General features: G+C 39.6%; 2 protein-coding genes across 12 annotated transcripts in view; one reads left to right on the forward strand and one right to left on the reverse strand.

Annotated features, from left to right (window-relative positions):
• The window catches only part of LOC129740297 (ubiquitin carboxyl-terminal hydrolase 2), a 40,495-nt gene extending 31,612 nt beyond the window's left edge, over window positions 1-8,883 (forward strand). For all 11 annotated transcript variants that reach the window (XM_055731927.1, XM_055731924.1, XM_055731921.1 and 8 more), the window contains 2 exons: window positions 8,069-8,147; window positions 8,226-8,883. In XM_055731927.1, the coding sequence (XP_055587902.1) occupies window positions 8,069-8,147; window positions 8,226-8,295 (149 nt within the window). In that variant the 3' untranslated portion in view covers window positions 8,296-8,883. The remainder of the gene's footprint in view (window positions 1-8,068; window positions 8,148-8,225) is intronic.
• A 10,204-nt stretch (window positions 8,884-19,087) lies between these two features.
• On the reverse strand, window positions 19,088-24,732 carry LOC129738624 (transcription initiation factor TFIID subunit 3). Its single transcript, XM_055729868.1, has 3 exons — window positions 24,273-24,732; window positions 20,885-24,207; window positions 19,088-20,295 (listed from the first exon to the last, which is right to left on the reverse strand). The coding sequence occupies exons 2-3, from the start codon at window positions 24,205-24,207 to the stop codon at window positions 19,110-19,112; spliced, it is 4,509 nt and encodes a 1,502-aa protein (XP_055585843.1). The 5' UTR covers window positions 24,273-24,732; the 3' UTR covers window positions 19,088-19,109.

Here is a 24,732-nt window from a genome sequence, read left to right on the forward strand (position 1 = left end):
TGCCTTGTTATTTAGCTGTCAAATCATTTTGTTGTTGTTCGGGGGATTTTCTAGAATATTGCGGTCTTAAATGTGATGGTATGGCAAAATATTCCTCCTCCTCTTCTCCTCTTTATGGCGAGCTAAAACCTAAAACAGCTAAACTGCCAAAGAGCAAAATATTCGGTTACTCACTGTTCAGTCCGACCAGTCGACTGAAGTTAGAGAGAGCGACGAAGAAAATACGCGAGAGTACCGCACTGAGAGAAAAAGACGGCTGCTCTCGCTGAAAGCGCCTAGAAAGTTCTAGGCAGTTCTAGGCAGTTCATTTGAAAGAGTTTTGGATCTCGGTCAACCAGGCGATCGAGATCCCCCCGAGCCTTGGCCGCCAGGCAGCGTCAAGAGGACCTGCCTCCACTGATGGGACAACCATGCGTGATTGTCTCTTAAGGTCCAACCCCACTAGAGGAGCGGACCATCAGTGGTTGTTTTCCCAAGCGCTTACGTCGACGCGGCCTTTGGCCTCCAGGTACAGTCCGAGGACTTGCCTTCAATGGTGAGACAGCCACCAGGGGTTGACTAGAAGAGACTCGCTCCCGCAGGGGGAGTGAGTCCCACCAGTGGTCGTTTTGCCAAGCGCCGCACCCACAGTCCACCAATGGCTTTTCATGGCCACAACACTCACTCAACAAATGAAACCGTTTCGCAGAAACGCGCTTTGTCGACGATCCTGTCGCATGCCGTGTCATCACTGTCCGAAATGTCGCAACCGAAATCACTTTCCGGTTTTGCCGGCTAGCGCCGACTTTTGCCAACTTGGTTCGTTGACTTGGCGCGATGATCTACGGGGGCGGACAGGGGACCGGGAATCGAACATCCGGATTCTGCTGCTTCCGGCAACCTGGTTGTAGACCTGAGAAGACCAACGGTCGGCGAGTTGGCTGAGTATGATCTGGCCGGGCAAGGGACAGTTCGCATCCTGGCCGAGAATGGATTTGATTCGGCCGTAAATTGATCGGCATGTGGGCCGAGAAACGATCGTCGAATTTGTCGGAGACTGATCGGCGAATAAACTGAAAATCTCGATGCATTGGCCGCGCGTGAACCAACAAGCTGGCCGGGAGTTGTCTGCGAAATGGTCGAAATCTGCTCGATGAACGGGCCGAGAATTCGTAGATGAATTGACCGGAAAACACTCGATGAGTGATCCGACGAGCTGACCGGGAATTGCCGGCGAAATGGCCGAAACCTAATCGACGAACGGGCCGAGAATCGGTCTATGAATTGACCGGAAAACACTCGGCAAATTTGGGAGATAATGCCCAAATTGGCCTCACGTAATCCGACGCCACGCTGTCGGCCGGAAAAAACTCGACATACTTGGCCGGGAAATAATGCCTGAATTAGCCACACGTGGACCGACGCCATGCCAACAATGAATCGACTGGAGAACACTCGGCAAATTTGACCGGGATATAACGCCCAAATTTGCCACACGTAGACCGGCGCCAAGCTGTCGATGAACAGATTGGAAATCACTCGGTCAACTTGGCCGGGAAATAGTGCCCGAATTGGCCATAAGTAGACCGACGCCACGCCAACAACCGATCGCGCAGTCCAACCGAAATTCTGCTTTCGTTTTTTAACTCTGGTGTGTCTGCAGTGTCAGTCTGGTTGTCTTATTTTTTGGTTGGCAGTTACAAGAAGGTGCTTCCTCCGTTTCTCAACCCGAGCTACACTGAGTGCCATTTTATATGCAGTTTGATGAGACGTTTTTTTTTATTTTGGTATTTTTTTCTTTAGACTAATATCCGTATAAGGCAGGAGGTGTTTCCGGAGCACAAAGTAAAAAAGTACGTCTGGTCAGGTTGAACGTTGAAGGTACAATCAGAAGAGGCTTTATTCATTCCTACAATGTACAAAACTAGATTCTCTTTCTCTCACTCCTACTTTCACATCGAAACATCGAATCTCTCGAAAGGGTTTATCCCTTTTACCGAACATCGCAATACACGATAAAATAAGGTTACTATATAGACATGTATTTTTCCGAATTGATTCATGAAAAATAATGAACCAAGTATAGATGTAACTGTAACACAGTATACAAAACTAACAAAAATTTAGAGGATGCGTCGTTTGATGTAATTTTTTTAACTCTCTCAATTGTAGAAGATCATACGGCAATACTTCATTCTGGAGCCACTATCAACAAATACACGAACCTCTTCTCTTGACGACTCGAAGCCTGACCTCTCCTGTAACGACTCTACGCCCGATCTGTGCTCGTAATGACTAGAGGTAAACGCTGCTTTCCGATAGAGAAGAATTGTTTATGGACTCGGGATTGTCTCGAAACTCGCTCCGGCAGAAGCCCTCTACTCCGATATTCCATGCTTAAGATGGGTACCGGTGGTTCCAACTGTCACACACTTAGTTTACACTAGGTTAAAGCGTCCAATAACTACAGAGAGAGTTCAGCTAACCTAGTGCTAAACTTCACGATCATCCATCTTGCTGGAGCGTAGCAGGAGGATCTCGAGATCTTTGCAACCAGAAATCCATCCACCATCTTTTGTATAGAAAAAGGCCTGTGACCTAACTACACCCAAAATTCAGCCTTTGTGCCAATGACGTGTAATCAATTACATAGCATCATTGGTACAAGAAGATAACGCGACCGGTGCTGATTCGATTTGCATCCACCGGCACTAACCTTCTAGAGCGACCGAATTGCGCATGTCTGAAAGAAACAAAATAAAAACGTTTTCACGTCCCTCCCCATCGCATCACAAGACGAAAAAGGATGGAAATAAATATCGGCCAACACCATGCTGGCACCTGCAGGCAGCCAGCGAACCGAGCACTGTGCGTGTGAATGTAGCAAAAGCAACAAAAAAACATTCCTTCAATTCAATTCGCCGGCAAACAACCACGGCTAAGCTGTACGTGTGTATGTAGCAAAAGCAACAAGAATATATTCCTTCAATTCACCGGCAAACAAGCACCGGCCAAGCTGCCCGGCTTTAGCAGCTGTGTATATGTAGCGTGTGTATGTAATAGCAGGCAGTAAGCAAAGCACAGTTCTCATTCAATGGGTTTCCCGTTTCCTTCACTCCCGTTCCCTTTCCCGTTTCCATCGCAAGACAAATGAATACCTTGAAAGGAGGCCAAACGCCGGGAAGCCACTGTCGTGCGTTTCTTTTGTGATTGATCGGTGGCAGAATGCCTATGACAAATATCCCTCATCCTGCATGAAGCTCAATTAGTACACTGGTTAAGATGTCGGTCTGGCAAGACAATGATTTGAGTTCAATTCTCCCTACGGGCGCTGTGGTTTATATTTTTATTTTCTTGTTTCTGGGATAAATTATCTAATAGGAACGAAATCCCATAAAATGTTTTTCTTGTTTCGCTTGAATGTAGTGGTCATGCATCATTTTAGTTGGGAGCCGAGTCCTTATGCCAGTTACGGTTTTTCAAACATACACACAAAACTTTCGAGGCTCCACTTAGCAAAAATGAGCCGTTACTTTCCGTTAGCAAAATTTTTTTTTTACTGTTGAGTTAGCACTTTCCCGAATTGTCATGACTTTTGCTCAATTTGAGTAAAAACAACCCATTGCTTCTAACTTTAGTAAATGCGGTAGCGAGAACTCAAACTATTAGCCTGCGCACAAACCGTGGTCGTTTTTTTGTTTTGTTTTTGTTTCCTAATGCGGTTCTGTTCGGTTGGAAACTTTCGGAGCGAAAAAATGAAACCTATCTTTATTTCATAAACTGTTTTCGCCACATTTCAAATGTTTATGAGATTCAAATTGTGCCTGGTTTTGTTCCCATCAGGAGTAAGTGGAAGTGATCGGGAAAAGAAAGATAGGTATGGAAGTCTGTATCAGTGGCTCAATTCCAGGACTCCCGGCTAACCAACAGTGATTTTCGTGCGCCCTTCCTCAATTTTGCTTGGTAAGTCAATGCAAAATAAGCTTTGAAATTGGAAGAAAACTTATTTGGTTTTTAGGTGTTTCCCCCCGAAAAACCATTTGGGTACATCCAGCAAGATGTGCCAGAATTCAGGAACCTGGTTCGGAAGAATCTTCCTGGCCTTAACTGACGGTGAAAGAATAGGTGCTCTCAACCCAAGTCGTACAGATTCGAACTGCCGGAACCAGCACCTTTCCCTCTGGCAGACCCCACTCCGATTAACAACAGGATCGATGCAGCCGTCGCTACAGTTATCACTGTATTTTCATACAACCGGTACGTTCTTAAGGACACCCGGCCGCTGCACAAAATATGCGCAGCAATCGGCGCAGAACCAAGTTAGTATAAATAAGAATGTATTTTTATTCACAAGTTATTTTCGATTTTAAAAAAAACTTTACTTTTCAGCCAAGAAAGAAAAGTTTACAGAACAGAGGAAGCGCCACACAAACTTCCCATAGCCACAGCAGCATCAGACATCAAGTCGGTCAAGCAACTCGGGACTGCTGGCTCCGAAAAGGTTGTTTAAACTGGCAGACGAGCTACACGGAATGGCCCCCACCACAGTCGGAAGCATCTCGTACTTGTGGTAAATAATTTTAGATAATATCAATCCCGCAAAGTGGATATTTTTCTACTTGTGTTATTTACAATCGTCTACCAAGCCTGAATTGGCAGTTACCAACATATGTTCAGTTTTCGGGCGACCAAAATCCAAATCATTCTAATAGTAACCTATTTTTTCAGGTTCTTTTTTCATCGCAGTGGCTGATCTTAGGTGGTATTGGTGGTTTGGAATTTGGGTGAGTCACTATTTATCAATAAGTTTTTATTACGTTCATTGTTACACTGAGCAAGTTATCAAAATTTAATCGATGCTACCCTCCTACGCATTACAATCGCATGTAAATGCAAACAGATAAAATCGCGTTATGAATTTGGAATATTTTTTTCCTTGTACCTATCAAAATTGTGTTATGCAAAAAGTAATCAGATCGCTGTAGTAGATGTCATTTTCTATTATGCTATGTTATTAAATTTTCATACATGCTATCAAAATTGTAAATCGTTTGAATTCTTAAATTAATTATTAATTAATAATGAGGATGAAAGTAAATGACACTCATGCGTAAAAGGGCGGTTATCTGTAATCGTAAATAAAATTAAAATCTAAAATTATCAATGAATAGCCGACATATGAAAACATTACTCTATATCTGGTTCTGAAATCGAATTGAATTGATTTTAAAATTGAATCTGAAAATAGAATTTATGTTGTGAGTTGAAGATGATGATTCCATTTATGAAGTCTGAATTTTTTATTCTTTATCTTGACCTTTGTGAATTTATTTATGCAAAAGTTATTAATTTTACTCTTTTTATTTTCAGCTTTCATCAGCGAATACGAATATCAAGATAAGATGTTTTGCTCCAAGCCCGGATTTGGTCGCGCAGAACATTTAGGCGGCAAAAATGGATGAAAATAAACTAAAAAAACATTTCTTGGCTGTACTGCTTTATTCAAATGACAGTCCCTTTCAAAGGAGCAAATCAACGGATCCATAAAAATTTTGATTTTACTTAAATTTTAGTAATTTTTGGGGGTACAATATTTTTGCTCAAATTTTAGCAAACAATGCTCCCAGGTACTGAAAATAAGCAAAAAAAATTAGTCCAGACACTTTCAATAATTTTGCTAAAATTTCAGTAAAATTTTTTTGCTAAATTGATTGCTAAGTTTTTAGCTGGTCAAATTTGAGCAAAATTTTGCTAAATGACAGTCCCTTTCAAAGAAGCAAATCAACGGATCCATAAAAATTTTGATTTTACTTAAATTTTAGTAATTTTTGGGGGTACAATATTTTTGCTCAAATTTTAGCAAACAATGCTCCCAGGTACTGAAAATAAGCAAAAAAAATTAGTCCAGACACTTTCAATAATTTTGCTAAAATTTCAGTAAAATTTTTTTGCTAAATTGATTGCTAAGTTTTTAGCTGGTCAAATTTGAGCAAAATTTTGCTAATTTTCGGCCTCAGAAATTTTGTGTGTACACACAAAACTTTCGGGGCTCCACTTAGCAAAATTTGGCTGTTACTTTCCCTTAGCAAAAATATTTTTTTACTGTTGAGTTAGCAAAAAGTTCAATTTACTTGATTTTAGCAATAAAAAGGTTCATTTTACTTGATTTGAGCAAAACAAAATTTTTCTAGCCGCTTTGTTTATGGACAGCAGCCGCCGCCGGTTGATCAATAAAATAACAACTTGACGCGATTAAGTGCGGTTCCGAAGTTCGATGCTGACGGTTCTCGTTGTGGCTAAGTAAACGACAAAATGATAGCCAAATCGACACCGGATTCGGACAGGTAAGGGCCGATCATATAAAGCGCAAATTTTGGATGTTTAAATTGAAAATTTCTTGTTTTTTCTAACAGGTTACAACTGGCAGCGAAAACGACAGATTTTAGCAACTGTCCGGAAATTTTGAGGGTTGCATCCGGCGAATTCGTTAGTTAAGGTCGGAAACTTGGCATTTCCCTTGCCGGAAGGTACATTTCCAGAACGGTACTAATTTAATTACATTTTACAAAAAAGTGTTTAATAATGTCACGAAAAAAGTATGAAAAATAAACTAAAAGTTTAATGATTTGTGTATTCTAGTCAATAATAAAACATTCCCCTGATTCTCCAGAGAAAAAATAACAAAACATGAAATTACGGATCCGGACAATCTTTTTCTCCGGTTTTTGCTAGAAATTTGAGCAAAAACTGCGGCGGCTAACTTTTTTCTCGTTTACTAAAACTTTAGTTAAAAAATATTGCTAAATTGGTTGCTAAGTTTTTAGCTGGTCAAATTTGAGCAAAATTTTGCTAAATTCCGGCCTCGAAAATTTTGTGTGTACACACAAAACTTTCGAGGCCGAAAATTAGCAAAATTTTGCTCAAATTTGACCAGCTAAAATCCTAGCAATCAATTTAGCAATTTTTTTGAACTAAAATTTTAGCAAACGAGAGAAAAATTTAGCCGCCGCAATTTTTGCTAACTTTTCTAGCAAAAACCGGAGGAAAAGATTGCCCCGGACCTGAAATTTCATTATTTATTGTTTTTCTTTGCAATTTCGGAGGGAATGTTCGATAATTAAATAGAATATAAAAATTAATTCACTTTCAATTGATTTTCACTTTATTTTGAGACTTTATTTAACACTTCTCGTAAAATGGAACTTATTTAGTTCCGATCCTGGGAACGCGAAATGCCAAGCGATCGGCACCGGGGCTGTGCCGGACGCACCGCATTGAAAATTCCAGCTGTGGTACCTTTTCATTTTCGGACTGTTGCAATAAAAATCCGGAACCCTGCCGGCAACAGCAACCTAATAGAAAAAAAAAATAAATTAAAAAATCGGAAAAATTTACACTTTTTGATCGACTCTTACCTGTACGCATCCACTATCGATTTGGCTACCATTTTTTCGTGAAATTAGCCACCAAAAGAACCGCCAGTATCGAATTTCCGGAACGGCACTGAATCACGTCAGTTTGTTTTTTGTCTCTACCGGCAGCGGCTGCTATCTAGAAATATGGCGGCTAGAAAACCTTCGTTTTACTAAAATCGAGCAAGATAAACTTTCTGATTACTAAAATCAAGTAAATTTAACTTTTTGCTAACTCAAAAGTAAAAACATATTTTTGCTAACGGAAAGTAACAGCAAATTTTTGCTAAGTGGAGCCCCGAAAGTTTTGTGTGTACCGTCTTCGGCACAGTGCACATTTCAGGGCATTATCGGCACAGAGATTTGCTAAATAGGCATTGGATTTTTGCAACCTCTTCTATGGGTGTAGTAGCTTAGCCTGACCTATCGGTTGCCCAATTACCCTTTCCTATGTATAAATATTTTACACTGCGGCGAACAAAGCCTGGACAATGGACAAATCCGTATGGTTAAGACAAGAACTGCTTGTCTGTCAGTAGTTTCGCTAAATAAGTTTAAATAAGGACACCGTTGATGTTTGCACTTTCAGCGGAACGTTGGACTGCCTTCGGAACCCGTAATTTATTTCTCACTATTTCACTTCTATTTACACATTCCTTTTGTTTTTCCTCCCACAGGTTCCACTGCGGGTGGTCACTACATCGCTGCCTGCAAGCACCCGGTGAGCAAGGAATGGAACGAGTTCAACGACAATTTGTAAGTCTTTTTGTTTTCTCTAAACTTTCACATCTAAAAACCGAAATCCTCTAATTACCGTTTTAAACAATTTTACAGTGTGAGCGATACATCCGAGCGCAGCCTGGTGACGTCTAGTGCCTACGTATTATTCTATGAGCGATCGTGAAGTCCTGGACGAGAGCGGCAAGCCAAAACCTAATGAAACAAAAAAAAGGAAAGCCTAGATTAAAAAGATTATTAGAAATGACGAAAAAACATTGTTTAAGATATTCACTGAATATGAAAGAGAGAGATAGGGAAAAAGAATCAAGATAAAGAGTGGTGACAGGAAGAAACCTGGAAGAAGAGAACAAAAAGTCGTTAGTACTAAGGCAACCTATGGTTAACGTGAAGTGAGAGTTACTTAAAACTGGAAACACCAACTGATGCAAACAATAGAAAATTCAAAGTTTAATACACAAGAGAAATCTGAACAAATTAACAAAGATGCATGGGAAAACGTTAAATCTATTCGTGTTGGACGGCTTTTTAGCTTTCAATCGAATTGGATAAACATAACTTTTAGCTAATTAGGAAGAGCGAGTGGAAAACAGAAATCTGCTTGTTGTGGGGTGTAAAAAGTGGAGCTAGATTTGGGTGGAAATAAGCAGAATCTTAGATTTGTAATATTTATTTTCCTATTTATTGTACGAAGGTAAGAACAACAACAAAAAAAAACACATACGAAACTAATATTTATACGTAGTAAATAGTGCTCTGAAATAAATTGTAACCCTTTTCTTTCAGTCGTTGATAATCCATTTCAAATTCTTGAAACTATGTCAATCGTGTTTGCTGAGAATATGAAATTGAAAAGTCCCCTTCTACTAGTAGAGCGTCTCAAATAATCTTGGCAAAAAACCGAATCAATATTCGAAAATCCAATTCCTTAGTCAATTTTCGCGAAATTCAAAAAAGTAAAAAAAAAAAACAGATGAGGCAGTGTACCGAAGTTCCGAGGAGAAATTTTGAAAAATGGAATTGAATTTCAAATTATCTGAGAAGCAAACAATAGGATAGTCACTATTATTTTATGGTTTCCGGTAGCCGAAATCTCTAACTCTCGATCACCCTCATCGATACGCGCTCATCGTTCTACATCATACTATCGTTTGATTTGAAGAAAACCACTCACTCCTAGATGATTGTTAAGTTGTGTTGAAGTCAATAAAAAAAAATCTAATGGAATGAATAAGTTTTTTTTTGTTTAGAATTCTTCGATCCTAGATTTACCGTTTTGTTCCGATTTATTGCGTTTATTATTGCGCACGATTGCAATCCTTCTTTCACGATGAAAAAACTGACTAACTCCATTAAATGGCTCCGCAAACAGGTATGAGGTACCGTCAAATGGGGCATCATGCAACAGCAGAGTTGGATGCAGCATTTGTGTACCAAAACACTTATATAATTTTTATTTTGTAGGTAGAGCATATTGTTTGGTCGTGCGAGGTCTCTTAAAAAAAGTAAACTAGAAGTAAGCAAACTATTGTAAAAAAAAACAAAACGAGTTTGGCTCCTTAAAGCCTGAAGGTATGAGCCGTTTCAAATAAATAATTTGCAAAAAAAAAGCGGTATGGAAGTTACGAACGGGCTTGTACCGCGGTTCCAGCCAGCAAACCCAACATCCAGATTGGGATCAGTTGGCAACAGCGGACTCAGCAGTTCTTGATGCACACCCTGTCATCACCTCGCGAGCCAAGTGGCTCACACGGTAGAAACGCACCATCAGCAGAATCACCGGACGTCGGACGATCGCGCGTGGCCCAGCACCGTCAGCAAATATTTAGGAACCAGGTGGTAGAAGTAAGTTAATTGAATAAACGTTCATTCATTCAGTGTCGCGCAGCCATAGATTTCAGTTGCTCTTTTTTTAAAAAGCCTGATTCCGAACGCCCGAACTTAACTTGGATATTAAATTTTTAGAAGCCATTGAAGTTGAAAAATGTTGCATGGTGCCTCCGTTGACGGTAACTTTTTTCTATTCAGCTCAATTCAACGAGATAGAAGTTACCTTTTTTGTGTCTCCCTTTTTTCATTTCGATTCAGGTAAACTTTGCCTCGCTATGATGTGAATTTCACCTCGAAGAGGTAAAAGTTACGGTTTTTCTTTTCAAGAGCGCTCACCTTGTTATCCCGGTAAATATTACCTTTTTATTATTTCCCGTGATACGATTTTTTTACAAACATTGTTCGTTAGCTGTGAGGAAATGTATGTGATTGATTGAGATCAAAAAGTTTGCTAGAATTTCCAAATCTGATGAAATAATAACGATTTCTAAAGACCTTTTTTTCGAAAAACAAACAAATTTTACTATTGCAATTTTTCTGAATACTTTCTTCTATATCACACATATACATAATATGTATGTACATACTGTGTGGTATGTAAGGTAGCCACCTTGGGTGCAAGATTGTACCGCAGTTGTGGCTAAGGCTTCATCAACAAGTCACCGTAAGTTTAGGTATCAAATTAAATGTAAGGGATCGGCAAAGGGCGTTGTTCATATCAACTGTTCAGTGTTTTTGCTTTATTGAATCAGGGTTGCCACATGGTATGCAAACTGGACATTCACAAGGAATCACTCAACCTGCAACACACGACAAAACCCCATCAAGGTTGACTACTCAATGAGCGCCACAACGAGCAAGCATTCATTTACGTACACAGTACACACACGCAGCGAAAAGATTTTTTATTTCAAAGGAAAGTGCCGTAAAAACAAAGGATTTTTTCCTTTGATTTTGGGATAAATAAAAATTCCTTTGATTCAAAGGCATTTTCCTTTGTTCCTTTGTTCCTTGAATCAAAATATTAATGCTTTGAAACAAAAAACAGTTTCATTTGATGCAAAGTTGTTCTCGTTTGCTACAATGTAATTTAGATTTAGATTTAAAAGGATTGGTTCATTGAACCATTTTCCTTTTATTCCAATTGGAAGAAATATTTTCTGTTTTCCCGAAGTTCCTATTAGGAATTTTGAATAATAAAAAGAACGAATTTACATTTTCAATTCATTTTTATTCACAAAACTAACACTAACACTGGTTCACTATAATTTTGGTCCTAATTTTGGCCTGAGGGCATACTTCTTGGGCCGCTCAATAGACTTCCGGAAGCAGCTCCGGTTGCTAGCTTTACTGCCGCTATTCGCAAGACTGTCCCATATGCATTTTCGTCATTTTTCAGTTTATCTCAAAAATCGTTCAAATACAGTTAGTTCTTCAATTTAGACTAAAAACTTTCATAACTTTGTTCTCAACATATGTGAAAAAAATACCAAGTCATGCCTGTCCCATATGAAATATACCCGCAAAGCTGTCCCATATGTATATTTTTACAGAAGGCTTTAAATTTGTCCCTCTAATTTACGTTAATTTTACAAATATTCATGCAATGTGTGCAACAAAATCAGCATTCATTGAAATTGCGAAAGTTAAACTAGATAAAACAGTAGGGGAGAATGAGGATACTTGATCCCTGGGGATACTTGATTCCTTAACTATATCTCGAAACTGGAATGTCTTACAAAGATCGAATGTTCTAGAAAAATGTGCCAAAATGAGCAAAATAACAATGCTTGTAGTTCAAAAAATTTTAACAAAATAATTGTTTGAGTAATTGGACTTTGTTTGAAAAATTTCACAAAATGTAACTTGAAGATCTTTTTTCATCACTTTAAAATGTTCCTTACATGGGAAAATCATGAAAAAAATATTTGTTCCAATGTATCAATCGATCGAGCGTAAAATGAACTTCAAAATGCCATATTTTCAAAGCAATGGAAAACTCTCAACTTTTTTCAGAAAAAGTTTTCTAAAATGTTGAATATGGGTACAATTGATCCCCTAGAGTTGGGTACATTTGATCCCCCTTCCAAACGGCATATTCTTCTTCTGAATTGATCGTTATGATTGCTGATTACGAAATTACTTATATTTATCCAAAAACTATTATTTATCAAACAGTTGTCTGAAAAAAGAGCAAAAATAATTAATTTTCGCTTAATTATAAAAAATTGCGCCTTTAAGTATGCAATGTAATAAGCGTTGAGACAAAGTTATAGAATTTTCTTCTTATGTCTGCTATAAATTGTGAAATGAGAACAAACTTGACCAAAATAGTCAATTAACATTCTATCTTGGGGTTTTGTTTGATTTTTATACAAGGATTAGGGCTTCCTGAATAAAAGATCAAGTCTCCTTCAATAGGGGATCAAGTCTCCCCTAACTTCAGAAAAATCGCAATTTTTTTACTCCCACGAAAATGCTTCTAGTTCATCAACGGGTTCAAGTATCGTTCTAATTTTTGGAGCATATAAACTTGAAGTTACAAGCTGTCAGAAAATGTCAAAGACGGCGAGTTGCTATTTTTTTCCAAAAAGATATGGTGAAAATAAGAAAAGGGGATCAAGTATCCCCACTCTCCCCTACAGTGAAGTCAAAAATAACAATTTCCATAATTTTTACAAGCTAAATTTTGCCTAATGGGTAAATTCCACCAAACTGTTTTTTAGTTTCGCATGAGGCTTATTGAATTCTTCATTGTAAAACATGGAAAATATTCAGATACAAAGCCATATTGTTTTAGGTTTTTGTCATGCTGTTATTTGCTGCTTGGACTTTCATAAAATCTATGAACCAAAATACGCGTACCTGGTAGCACACGCGTAGGTCGTATTGTATTGATTTTTCTCATTAAATATTTGCAGCCAAGATGCTTCGCTTTTATTGTAGATTGTCTTTCTAAAAAGAATATCGACCGAAAAACTTTCCAAAAGATGAAGGTAAAGGTTGTTTTTACATGGAACGTTGTTATTCATTTTTTTTAGACCTTCTCAATTCTTACGATAAACTTACTTTATCTTTATCTAAATATGTCAGAAGCATGATTTCAAACTTATTTTTATCAGTAAACAACCAGTAAAGTGAATAATACACCGTAGATAGAGAGAATCAAATGATCGACTGACAAAAGAAAAGCCAAATATGGGACAGCCTTGCGGGTACATTTAATTCGCATGCGGAATATACTCGCAAGGCTGTCCCATCATTATTTTCTCCTCTGCATCAACAACTTCCAAAGCAAAAATACATTGGACGAAATTATACAACAATTATCTTAATATCTGTGAAGAAAGAAATAGAAAAGGTAAAGTTTCAACCGAGAAATCCACGAAAGTTTATAAAAATCTTTAAAGCCGTTTTTCTCGGTTCGTTGTTTTTGCATATGGGACAGACTTGCCGGCAGCGGCAGTTTAGTGGTCATCCAACTGGTGATTACCGCTGAAGATCGGGCCGAAGATAATCAGACCGCTGGATTTGGGTCGGAATCTACCGTGGTCCTGTAATGCAAGAGTTTATATAAAATCTTAAACATTCACTTTTTGATTAATGGATTAACACACACTTACCATTCTTCATCCTGAATCCTCCTAAAGCTATCTCTGATTCACTAGTTTTGATTCTCAACACAACCGGACAAACTTTATTCGAAATTCGGTTCTTGCTCAATCCAAAATATCTTCTAAGTTTAAAATTTTAATTTAAAGAAATTATTCCTTTCTGTTGAAAACAATTTTCTTTGGTTGAAAGAAAATTTACTTTGTTTTTAACGAAATGTGCAATTGAACAAATTTCTTTTGAATCAAAGAATTTGTTTAAAATCTAAGTCCAAAATTATTCAGTTCAAAAAATTAATTCTTTCTTTCAAAAATTATTCATTTGAATCAGAACGATAATTCATTGATTTAAAGAAAACAGGAGTTTGATTCAAAAAACTGAATGTTTTGAATCAAAGTCAGTTTTGTTTTGTATCAAAATCCAAGTTTTCTCTGCGTGCAGTGATACAGAGAATTCAGAGGCTTTAGCAATCACTTAGGGCATCCGCAGCAATCGCGAGTATAGTGAAAATGCTCACGCGTTTGATCACTCTCATACCGCACCGGGGGTTAGTATGAGGGTGAGCAAAATAGGGCCGCTGCCGTCGGGACCGACAAAATCACCAAATTTGCTCACTAGAAAGGGGCGAGAGCAAACATGCACTGAAAAAAATCTACCATTTAAGGCTAAGTTAAACAAACGATGCTTATTAAAATTTTGTAATTTTGGTAAACAATTTGTTAATTAATTAAGCAATTGTGGCTCTTCTTTTGATTCGGTCGAATGTGCGGACGGAATTTTGTTCGCGGGGGGATCGGAAATGTGTCGAAGATTATATAGAGCCATTTTGGAAGCATTCTGTGCTGGGTCGAAAGAGGTGAAAATTTAGGCCCTCGGAATTGGTGGCCCAGGGTTTGTTCTTTGCAGCCGAGTGGGTCGTCGGAATTAGCATAATTTTGAACAGTGCAGAACTTGCAATTGACCAGCATCGAGTAACAACAACGTAAGCGATGAAGGAGAGTGAAAAAACTGTTTATTTAGCGAAAATTTATATTTTTTTCTACCCTCCGTACAGCTTGGAAAAGTAAGCAGCAGATAGAAGAAAAAACTTCACCGTCTGACCGGGTTCATGAGCAGCATCTTTAGCAGATAGGTTTGAACCGGGGCAATGACGCATACAATCCTCCTTCTCGCTGCGCTACACCATTGCAAACGGTTCCGACTCACTGAAGCCGAAGTCTTAGACCAGCGGCGGAAAACCTCCTGTTTGATTGTGGAACTCCACAGCAGCTGGCATGTTTCGCGCAAGTTCCGCTGAGTTTTGGATGATTCCGGCTGCAACTGCACAGAAGTTCTTGCTGCATCCACAACCTGACCCGGTTGCTGGTCGCTCGAAACTGTGTGGCCCTGTTGCTGCTGTATGGCATCTTCAACCAGCATGTCGACTTTGGCGTCACATAACGGATAGCAGTTAACCCGTCGAATAACCTCCAACAATCGCTATATGCATTATAATAATTAATTATTTATAAAAATGATAATAACCGAAATTGAAGCGAAAAAACTATCGACTCCGAAAATTTATTCGATCAGTAAATTTAATTTAATATTTATTTTCTGTTAAAGTTTTCTCAGTGCAATGCACAATTTAAAAATAATATGCTTCCACCCGGTGCGCGAAAGAGTGTGTATACCAAAATCGGTCCGCTGAAATGAGCAAAATCGGGCCGCGTATACTCCCGTATTGGTGCGTTTGCTCTTATACACTGAATTGATACAATGTCATTCACGGAAAATAAAAAAAAGGTAAAATTTACCTTTTTGCGAGGTGAATTTTTTCCACCCCTCGTTCGAGGTAAATTTAACCTTTTTTTCATTCACCTAGCAAAAAGGTTAATTTTACCTTTTTTCAATTCACCTAGCCAAGACGTAAATTTTACCTTTTTCGCATTCACCTAGCAAAATAGTAAATAATAACGTTTTCCATTTACTGATTTTAAAGGTAAATGCTGGTTGGTTTGATTGGTTTCTTCAATGAGATTTTAAAAAAATACAAAATTCTATCAAAAATTATATTTATTGGAGATAAATAGGGACTTGAAATTCGACTTTGCGTTCTTCTGAGCCGCCATGGCCGCTGAATATTCCTGCGTTGCGTACCTACATTCATGACCATTTTTGAAAGAATTTTGTATTTTTTAAATTCTTATTGAAGAAACCAATCAAACAAACCAGCATTTACCTTTTAAATCAGTAAATGAGAAAACGTATTATTTACACGGAAAATAATAAAAAGGTAAAATTTACCTTTTTGCGAGGTGATTTTTTTCCACCCCTCTTTCGAGGTAAATTTTACCTTTTTTCATTCACTTAGCAGTAGTAAATAATACCGTTTTCCCATTCACTGATTTAAAAGGTAAATGCTATTTGGTTTGGTTGGTTTCTGAAATAAAAATGAAAACAAAATTCATTCAAATATTTATATTTATTTGAAATAAATAGGGACTATTAATTATATTTAGATTTGTAATGTATCACCGTGTTTAAAAAAATTATTGAAGTAAATCGTTTTTCGCCAGGCTCGTGGCAATTCAGCTTCACGTTCTTCCGCGCCGTAATGGCGACTAATCCAGTCAGATCCGGCTTTTCCGGAATGATATCTGGTGGATGACGTGAAATATACCTCGAAGCTGGGCCGATCTGAAACAAAAGCATAGTATTATGATGAGAACCAGCACAACTAAATTATATCTAAGAAAAAACTTATAATTTTGTTCCGATTTTCTCATATTGGCACGAAACATAACTTCCCTTCTGAACGACAAAAGAGCTTAACCTCAATAAACGGATTCGGCAAATAGTTGCTTTTGTTCGAGATGAATTGTACCGTTTTGTTTAGCTCAATCCAGGTCAATTTCACCTCGCTACGAGGTAAGTTTTACCTCATTTGGATTTACCTTTTTTTCTAGGTGAATTATATTTTTTTATTGAGCTCAATTCAGGTGAACTTCACCTCGTTACGAGGTAAGATTTACCTTTTTTGGATTCACCTTTTTTCTCGGTGAATTGTACCTTTTTTTCCAACCTCGATTCAGGTAAATTTTACCTCGCTGTGAGGTGAGTTTCACCTCGAAGAGGTAGAAGTTACCTTTTTGGCTTTCACGAGCGTTCACCTTTGCTAACTCGATAAATTTTACCTTTTTATTATTTTCCGTGTACTATTTTGCTAGGTGAATTGAAAAAAGGAAGATTTACCTCGAAAGAGGGGTGGAAAAAATTCACCTCGCAAAAAGGTAAATTTTACCTTTTTTTTATTTTCCGTGTAGTTTTGTATGCGCCAAAACGATTTCTTCACAGCAAGAAAAAATCGTGTAAATTTAGATCGAAAACGATGCACGAAAACGGAACATCGATTTTGGTATAAAATTCTACCACGGTGTATTTTTCTCAACAATGTAATTTTTGAAGCGTGTAAATTTAGATCGAAAACAATGCACGAAAACGGATGACATAAACCGTCGTGTAAAAATACACAATGATGTAAATTTCAAAACATATTAGCGTTAATATTACAAATCTTTTTTAAATAATCAGATTTTGGGAGTTTTTTATGAATAAATACGCCACATGTGTCATTTTATTTAACATATATTGCCGATACACTGCAAACTCAAAAAATGCACATCATCACTGGCAGCTGGAATTGTGGTTGTGTCCGATGATCCCCAGCACGGCGATGTTTTGCCGATCAGCGTCAGGCAGCATTCTTGAATCCTTCCGGAACAGCATAGTAATCAGAATCCCCTAAACATTAGAAACATTCAACATTGATTCGGCTTTTGATCCATTTATAAAACAGCAATTCTTGCAATCGAAAGAGAATTTGAAGTTCCATTTTTTTAAATTTCGTCTATAACTATAATCTACCATTTTTTAATTCAATTCTGAAAGAATTTGGTTCGGTTTTAATACTAAATTAACTGCGGAAGCGAATTTTTTTCTTTTCGCACAATAAACCACCATCTCGGATAAAAACAGAACAGTTTATGCCGCGAAAAAAAGGAAAACAATGCATCTGTCGTGTTTTACATTGTTTTCGATGTAATTTTATATTGAGATATATTTTTTAGATCAGGGCGTGTAAACATACATCATACAAAATTAAGTTTATACAAACGATTCAAAAATAGATCAAAAAGAGTGTAAAATTACATCAGTTTTGAATTACGCTGGTCAAAAAGTAGATCACTCGTATTTTACATTGCGTATACTTTTAGAAATTTTTTGCTGAGTTCATTAGAAAACAGAAAAAAAATTAAAAAAACTTTTTTTTTGAGAACTTAACTGAGATTATTTCTGAGTGTATAACCTCATTTAAAAACAACTTCAGCGCCATCTCAACTTTAAGACCGACCAATAAAGCTTTCAAAATTTCAGCTGAAAGCTTTTTCAAAGCCTATACACTTACGCCATCTCTGCCTGAAAAAGGCGGTGAACTTTTTTTCAAGCTTTCCAGGACACAGCCATTTTTGTCATCAGACTTCCAGATATCGAACAATGTTTACGTATAATCAAATAAATTGCTACTTACGTTCAAAATAAAGCTTCAAATCTTCATGTTTTGCAAGCTCTTTACACGTCATTTGAAACGAAAAACTGCATGTAAAAAGCTATTTAAATCACTTAAAATTTCACTTTAAAGTTTCCTTTTTCTACACGCACGGCACGACGAGTTCTACACACCAAACAGTGCTTCCAGTTTTCTCGGTTTATTGTTATTTAAACTTTCAAAAATAATCAATCCAGTTTTTAGGTATACGAAAAACTATGTCAAATTTTTGGCTTCAATTTAAGTCCTTCTATCCTACACTGTACTTTTAAAAATTTTCAAATCATCTTTTATATTTTTTCAAATTAACAAATAAAAATGAAATATCTTAATCATCAAATAAATGTCATGAATAAATAAGTTAACCAAATAAAAATTAATCATCAAATATTTACTTAAATTTTCTAAATCTCTTAATTTTTTTAAAGATTTAATCTGATTTTGATTCATGAAATGACTCAATTTGTTCTATTGAAACAAACTCCTTTTTTATTTGAAACAACCTTTTATGATTTGATTCAAAATAATAATTATTGAAACAAAAGATATAAGTTTTGAACTTATTGTTTTCCAATTTCTCGAACTCAAATTCGAATCTCTGAATTTTGAGTAGACTCAACTGTTATATTTTGAAGTTAATTCAAGAAGAGGGAAGAAATTCGACTAAACGAAATTGACCCACTAGAATTTCTTCGAAACAAATAACAAACATTTATAATTATTTTAAGGTTTTATTATACAGTTATTACTCTCTCTCTATATTATACAGAACTTCATTCGATGTTTCACATCTAGCGAAAATTATACATCGATAAGAAAAATTAACAAACAAGGTCGACTATCTAGATCGCGCATTAGTAGAAAGAAGGGTGGAGCGCCGAACATCAACGCTTCTTGATTGGTTTTCGCTCGCCATAACAACTATTTTTGCCTAAAGTCCTCCCACCCAATCAGTCCTTAGGATTTTTCTTGTCCTTCTTCTTGCGTTTCTTCTGCTTCTCGTCGGCACCGTGCGATTCCTGCTTCTTGGCGATACACACCCGACAGTACCAGTCTTCTTTCGAATCTGGGGGCACCTGAATGCCAACGCAAACCCAATGGTACCAGGCGTCGCACCCATCGCACCCGATCATCGGTGTTCCATCGTCAACTCGACCACAGGCCGGGCATATCCACACCACGTTACCGTCCGCGTCCTTAACGTTGATCGGGGTACTGTTTAATGGGGCCGGGATTAGCGATCCTGTCCCGGAACCACCATTTCCACCGGAGCCGCCGCCGCCGCCATGAGCTTTGTGTGAAGATTTGGGTTCCTTCGGTGGTTTTTTAGCGATGGGGGTCGATGATTCACCACCTAAAGGTGCCGGGCCAGCCGATGACGAGGGACCAGCCGAAGTGGTGGAGACTTTGGATGGGACCGTTGGCGGTGTTTGGTTTACGGAGAATAGATCGATCGAGTCCGGTAGCGGTTGAATACCACGTGGCCGTGGTTTGGTGGATGTTTCGGCGGCACCAAACTCCAACTTTCCGGCCGTTTTGCTCGAATGATCAGCTGCCTTGGGATGTTTTGCCGTCTCGTCGTCCTTCGCCTTCCCTTTGCTGGTCGGAGTTTTCAGTTTAGGTGGCCTTGTTACCAGAGCTGATATGCGTGCTAGTTCCGGAGAAGCTTCACGTTTGCCAGGGATGGATTCACCTGAGCTTACTGCATTCGGATCGATAACCTGCACATCAGGGGTACCGGATCGTGGTGAGGGAGAAGCTGCCGAACCACCTAATTTCAGTGTTAGTTTAGGAACGGATGTACTCGAACCGTCACTGTTATCGCCCGATTGGGCGCCTAACAGAGCCAGACCGAAAGGGCCGGCATTGGCCGCCTCCAGGGCAGCACGTTCCTTTTCCTTGCGCTTCTCTTTCTTTAGTTTTTCCTTCTTTTTCTCTTTCTTTTCCTTGCGACGGATTTGCTCCAGATTGGACGGATCTTCTAGCAGGGCCGAAGCCGAAGGTGCAGCAGGAGCTTGGTCCACTGGTTTGCCTGTGCCGATGAATGGATTGGGGGCTACGGTATTCGGGATGCTCATCGTGCTTGCTGGTTCTAGAGGCGCATCTGGGATGTCCATATTGAAAGAATGGGACGATCTGAAGAGTAGAAAAAGGTATTAATACAATGGAAGGTCCAGATTTTACACTCAGGTTTCAGATTCAGTTTTCAGCTACCAGATTTAGAACTGAGAGTCAGATTTAGATTTCAGATTCAAATTTAGATTTCAGATTCAAATTTTTAAATCCATTTTTTTTTTAAACGGATTTCAGATGCAGATTTGAGTTTCAGTTTCAGATTTTAAGTTTAGATTTAAGATTCCAGATTCAGATTTCGATTTCACATTCAGATTTAGTCTTCAAATTCAGATTTCAGATTAAGAATTTAGATTCAGATTCCATTTCCAGATTCAAGACTCATATTCAAAATTTATATTCAGATAAATAAAATTGATTTCAGGTTACAAATTTTAGTTCAGGTTCAGCGTCATATTTAAATATCAGATTGCGATTTAAAATTACAGAATAAGAAATGAAGATTTCAGAATAAGAAATCCATTTTAAATTAAAATTTTAACGTGAAATCTTAATCTGAGTTTGCATTTAAATCTTTAACCTGAATTCAAAATTTGAATCTGAATGTGACTCAAATTCAGATTCTTTTGGAGTAAAAACTTCACAAACTTACTTGGGCCGTTCTCGGTCCCGATCCTTGCTCTTGTTTTTGTCCTTCTTGTCCTTCTTCTTCTTGATCTTGCCGTCCCGGGTTTCGCGCAGCTTCTTGTCCCTTTTGTGTTCCTTGTTTTTGCTGCGCTTCTCGGAGCGGTCTTTTTTCGAGCTGCCACCGGCGCCCTGGTTCGGTGGTTCGATTCCCATCGCTGCCATCGTAACGGTTGACTGGCTGTTGGTATCGGAGTCGGATCCGATGACGATGGTTTCGCCAGAAGTTATCGGAGGAACCGTGGGGGAGATTTGTGCAAGTTGGTGCTGTTGATGGGGGATTTGTGGGGGGATGTTTTGTTGTTGTTGTTGTTGATGGGGAATTGGAAGGGTTAGCAGGGATGATTGCGATTGAAGGGGTGGTTGTTTTGAGAAGGATTCCGTCGGGTTAAGGGTTTGGGCAGAGGATTTCGAGGGTTGAGGATTTTGGGTGATAACTGATTTTGTGGAAAGATTGAGGGAATGCTCTTGTGGGGGGAGTTCTTTGATGGGTTGTTGAGGAGATGGCTTCTGCTTTTTGCTTGGTGGACTTTGATCGATCTGTAGCGATGGGGGCACTAGAGGGGCTACGTTGCAGGTGCTCTTCTGGAGATCTAGCGGGGTGTGAGCCAATTTTGTTTCCGGGTCCAGGTTGTCGAGGTTTTCGGTTGATGGGACTTTTTGAGGTCGGGTGTAACGTGGGAGATTTCCTAGGTCGAACTGTGGGGGAAGTCGCGGCATTCCGAAGGAAGGTAGGAACGAGGGCTGCCCTGGGAATGAGGGGAACAGCGGATTATCCGGAATCAGACCTGGCCCAGAAGGTAGCGGGAACATTCCGAGCATTGGGTTGCGCACTTGATTTTGCAGGAAGCCTGGAGGCATAGACTGCTTCAGCAGGTTGCTGTAATCGAACAGCTGCTTCTTATCGAGGGCGGAATTCGGTGGAAATTGTTGTTGCTGCTGCTGTTGCTGAAGTTGTTGCTGTTGTTGGGTCAGTTGCTGCAGCAAGTTCAAATCCTCCATGAGTTGAGCGTTTTTCGACTTCTTTCCTTTGGCCGGTTCTTTCGGTTGTTTTGGAGCCCGCGGTTTTCGAGGTTTCTTTTCCGGTTTTCCCATCCCGTGTGGCATCCCAAAGTTGGGGAAAGCTCCGAAAAGGGGTGGTTCCGGGGCGCCGAGACCTCCCGGGGGGAGCTTTCCGGAATCGCTCATCCAGGAAGCCGACGAACTGGAACTGGAGTGCAGCTTGATGTCCGGGGTTTTGGGCATATTAGACGGCGTTTTCGGAGGTGAAAATTCACGGAACGAAGTGCCCGCTAGCGAACTCATAGGATGATCCATACTGAGGTTAAAGGAGTCCATGTTCGGTGAAGAAAACGTGTCCTGGAAGGAGAATCCTTGGTTGCTAGACTTTTTCGGTGCCCGTTTCTTGACCGTGGGCGTTGTGGGGAATTGAGGCTGATGGGGTGGACTTTTATCGTCGTCGATCACGATTATCGGGGGTTGTGGAGCGGGAAGTCCATGGGCTGACATTGGTTGTTGGTCCTTCTTTGAAGCCTTCTTAAAAATGTTAAGTTTTTGTTTGTCAGGCGAAGGTGATTGTTGCAAAAGTTGCTGCTGCTGTTGTAGCTTTCCGCTTGAAGATGGACCTGGTGCTGGAGTGATTTCTAAACTTGGATGCAACTTTTGGAGGATGTCAAGCTGAGTTTGTGCAGCAGTGTCCGGAAATTTGGGTGGTATAGGTTGCGGAGAAATCTGTTGTCTCGGGGGGAAAAGAGACGGGGGGAACAGGTCTGACATAGGATTTTTCCCGGGAGAGAACAGCTCCAATATTTGTGTTGCTGTGAGAGGGTTATTCTGGAGCTGCTGCTGGAATTGTTCCATAAAGGGTAGCTGTTGTTGAAGTTGTTGCTGCTGTTGTAAAAGCTGTTGCTGTTTTTTAGTAAGCCTGGGCTTTTTCGGTTTCGGCGGCTTCGGAGGCGAAATCTGATTCAGCAAAGGTGGCGGAATTTGCGGCATCGGTGTCGGACTAGCAAAGTTCAGCATAGGTTGTTCCATCAATGGGCTGGAGTTCAGCAAAGGTGGCGCAACAGGAGATTTCAGCTTTTCCGCTGGACTTAGTTTCTTCTTTTTAGGAGGTTTCTCCTTCTTGGGTTTAGGAATTTTAACCGGTGGAATAGGCATGGGAGATGCCATTGCCGGTGGTAGCATTGCTTCCGAAGGTTTTACATCTAGAGGACTCGGCGCTCTAGGAGGAGGATCAAGTGCCATCGGTAATGGTTTGATATCATCTACAATCGACGAGTCGCCTGTTTCCGGTGCTGTATTCCCCGGAGTCACAGGTCTGCTAGCCGTATCATTCTCCTCTTTAACTTTCTTTTTATCCCCTTTCTTATCCTTTTTCTTTTCCTTCTCCGCTGGTTTTTTCTTGAGCTTTTTGCTGAACTTTTCTTCCATCTTCGAAATCGGCAAAGCCGGAATAATCGGAACGGGAGGCGGAGGTGGAGGAGGCTTCGGTTTTTCTTCCAAGATCATTGGAACTTTTGCTTCCGGCAATCTGCCCTCTCGAGCCGGAGAAATAAACCCCGAAGTCGTCATTATAACGGAGCTTATCTCCCGCGTAGGTCTACCCTCATCATTCAAACCTTTCCCTTTTTTCGTATCAGCTGTTCCTTCTCCACCCGAAAGCACATCCGGTGGTCGCTTAAACGTAACTACTTCCTCCTGTTGACTAGATTCCATCATTGCCATTTCCTCAGCGCCGATTTCTTCCATCTTCTCGACTACCACTTCCGAACCTCCAACGATTTCCTCCTTAACTTCAGGGTCCATTTCTTCGCTCAACAATCCGGCTATCCTTTCCTGCTCCATCATCCGCAATCTACGCTCCGCCTGCTGTTCTTCTTCATCCGCATCTACCAGCATCGGCGGCATATGTTCCGGAATATGCACCGGACGACTCAGCACTTCCTTGCTGCCGGGCTTCAAAAAGTTCAAATGCGTTTCCTTCGGCAAAGGATACTTAGGGACCTCGAAAACCTTCTCGATAGGATCCACAAACTGTAGATACTCCTGCAGCTCCCCCAAATTGGTGCCCATCTCTCGGTACGCCAGCGCCACATCGTCCAGATTCGGATCGGTCCGGTTGTACAGCTCCGCATAACGATGCGTCGTCCGGGTGATGTCCTTCAGGTACTGGTCCAGAATGTCGATCATCAGCTCCATCGGCGTTGACTGAATCGAATGCCACCCAATGGCCTGGCACACCTGGGCCACCACTACTTTCAACAGCTGATGCGTGTATTTTTCCGACATCTGAAAAAACGCAACTTCATTTTATAAGATTTTTAATTGCAATATAAATGAAAAAATATGTATACCTTCAAATTCGGTTTTCACTGTTTTCGAAACAATCCAAATGTCAAAAAACTAAAAGCGATTAGCGGTACTTTCGGCCTACTACCACTACAGCATTACCGTCTCACGAAGAGAGGAGCACACTCGCTCTGTTATTCCTTCGTTTATGAATGAATGTTTATCTTTTCTTTTTGGGCAACGATGAATGAAACAAGAGGGAAAAAATTCTCTCAGCACTTTTCGACGAAGCCAATCCAAGCCAGCTAGGCAATTTTCGTTTTGATTTTCAGCACCATTATTCTGTTTTAATGGCTTCACCTTTATGCACCAACTATTAATCGTTCGCCAAACTACACTATTGCAATATTTTCGACAGGATCTAAGCACGATTTTCCGTTCCAAACTACAGTCAAACGTTATCAATGAAATTTCTGAACCATCAGCTTGCGCGAAGAAAATGCGAATGAATCAGCGACTGCCGCG

This window comes from Uranotaenia lowii, chromosome 1 (assembly GCF_029784155.1).
Source record: "Uranotaenia lowii strain MFRU-FL chromosome 1, ASM2978415v1, whole genome shotgun sequence".
Lineage (NCBI taxonomy): Eukaryota > Metazoa > Arthropoda > Insecta > Diptera > Culicidae > Uranotaenia > Uranotaenia lowii.

Excerpts from the sequence above, each read along its gene's own strand:
- LOC129738624 (XM_055729868.1), bottom strand. The coding sequence starts at position 24,207 with ATGTCGGAAAAATACACGCATCAGCTGTTGAAAGTAGTGGTGGCCCAG. Across the intron at positions 20,296-20,884 it reads CGGGACCGAGAACGGCCCAA|ATCGTCCCATTCTTTCAATA; the intron begins GTAAGTTTGTGA and ends TCTACTCTTCAG.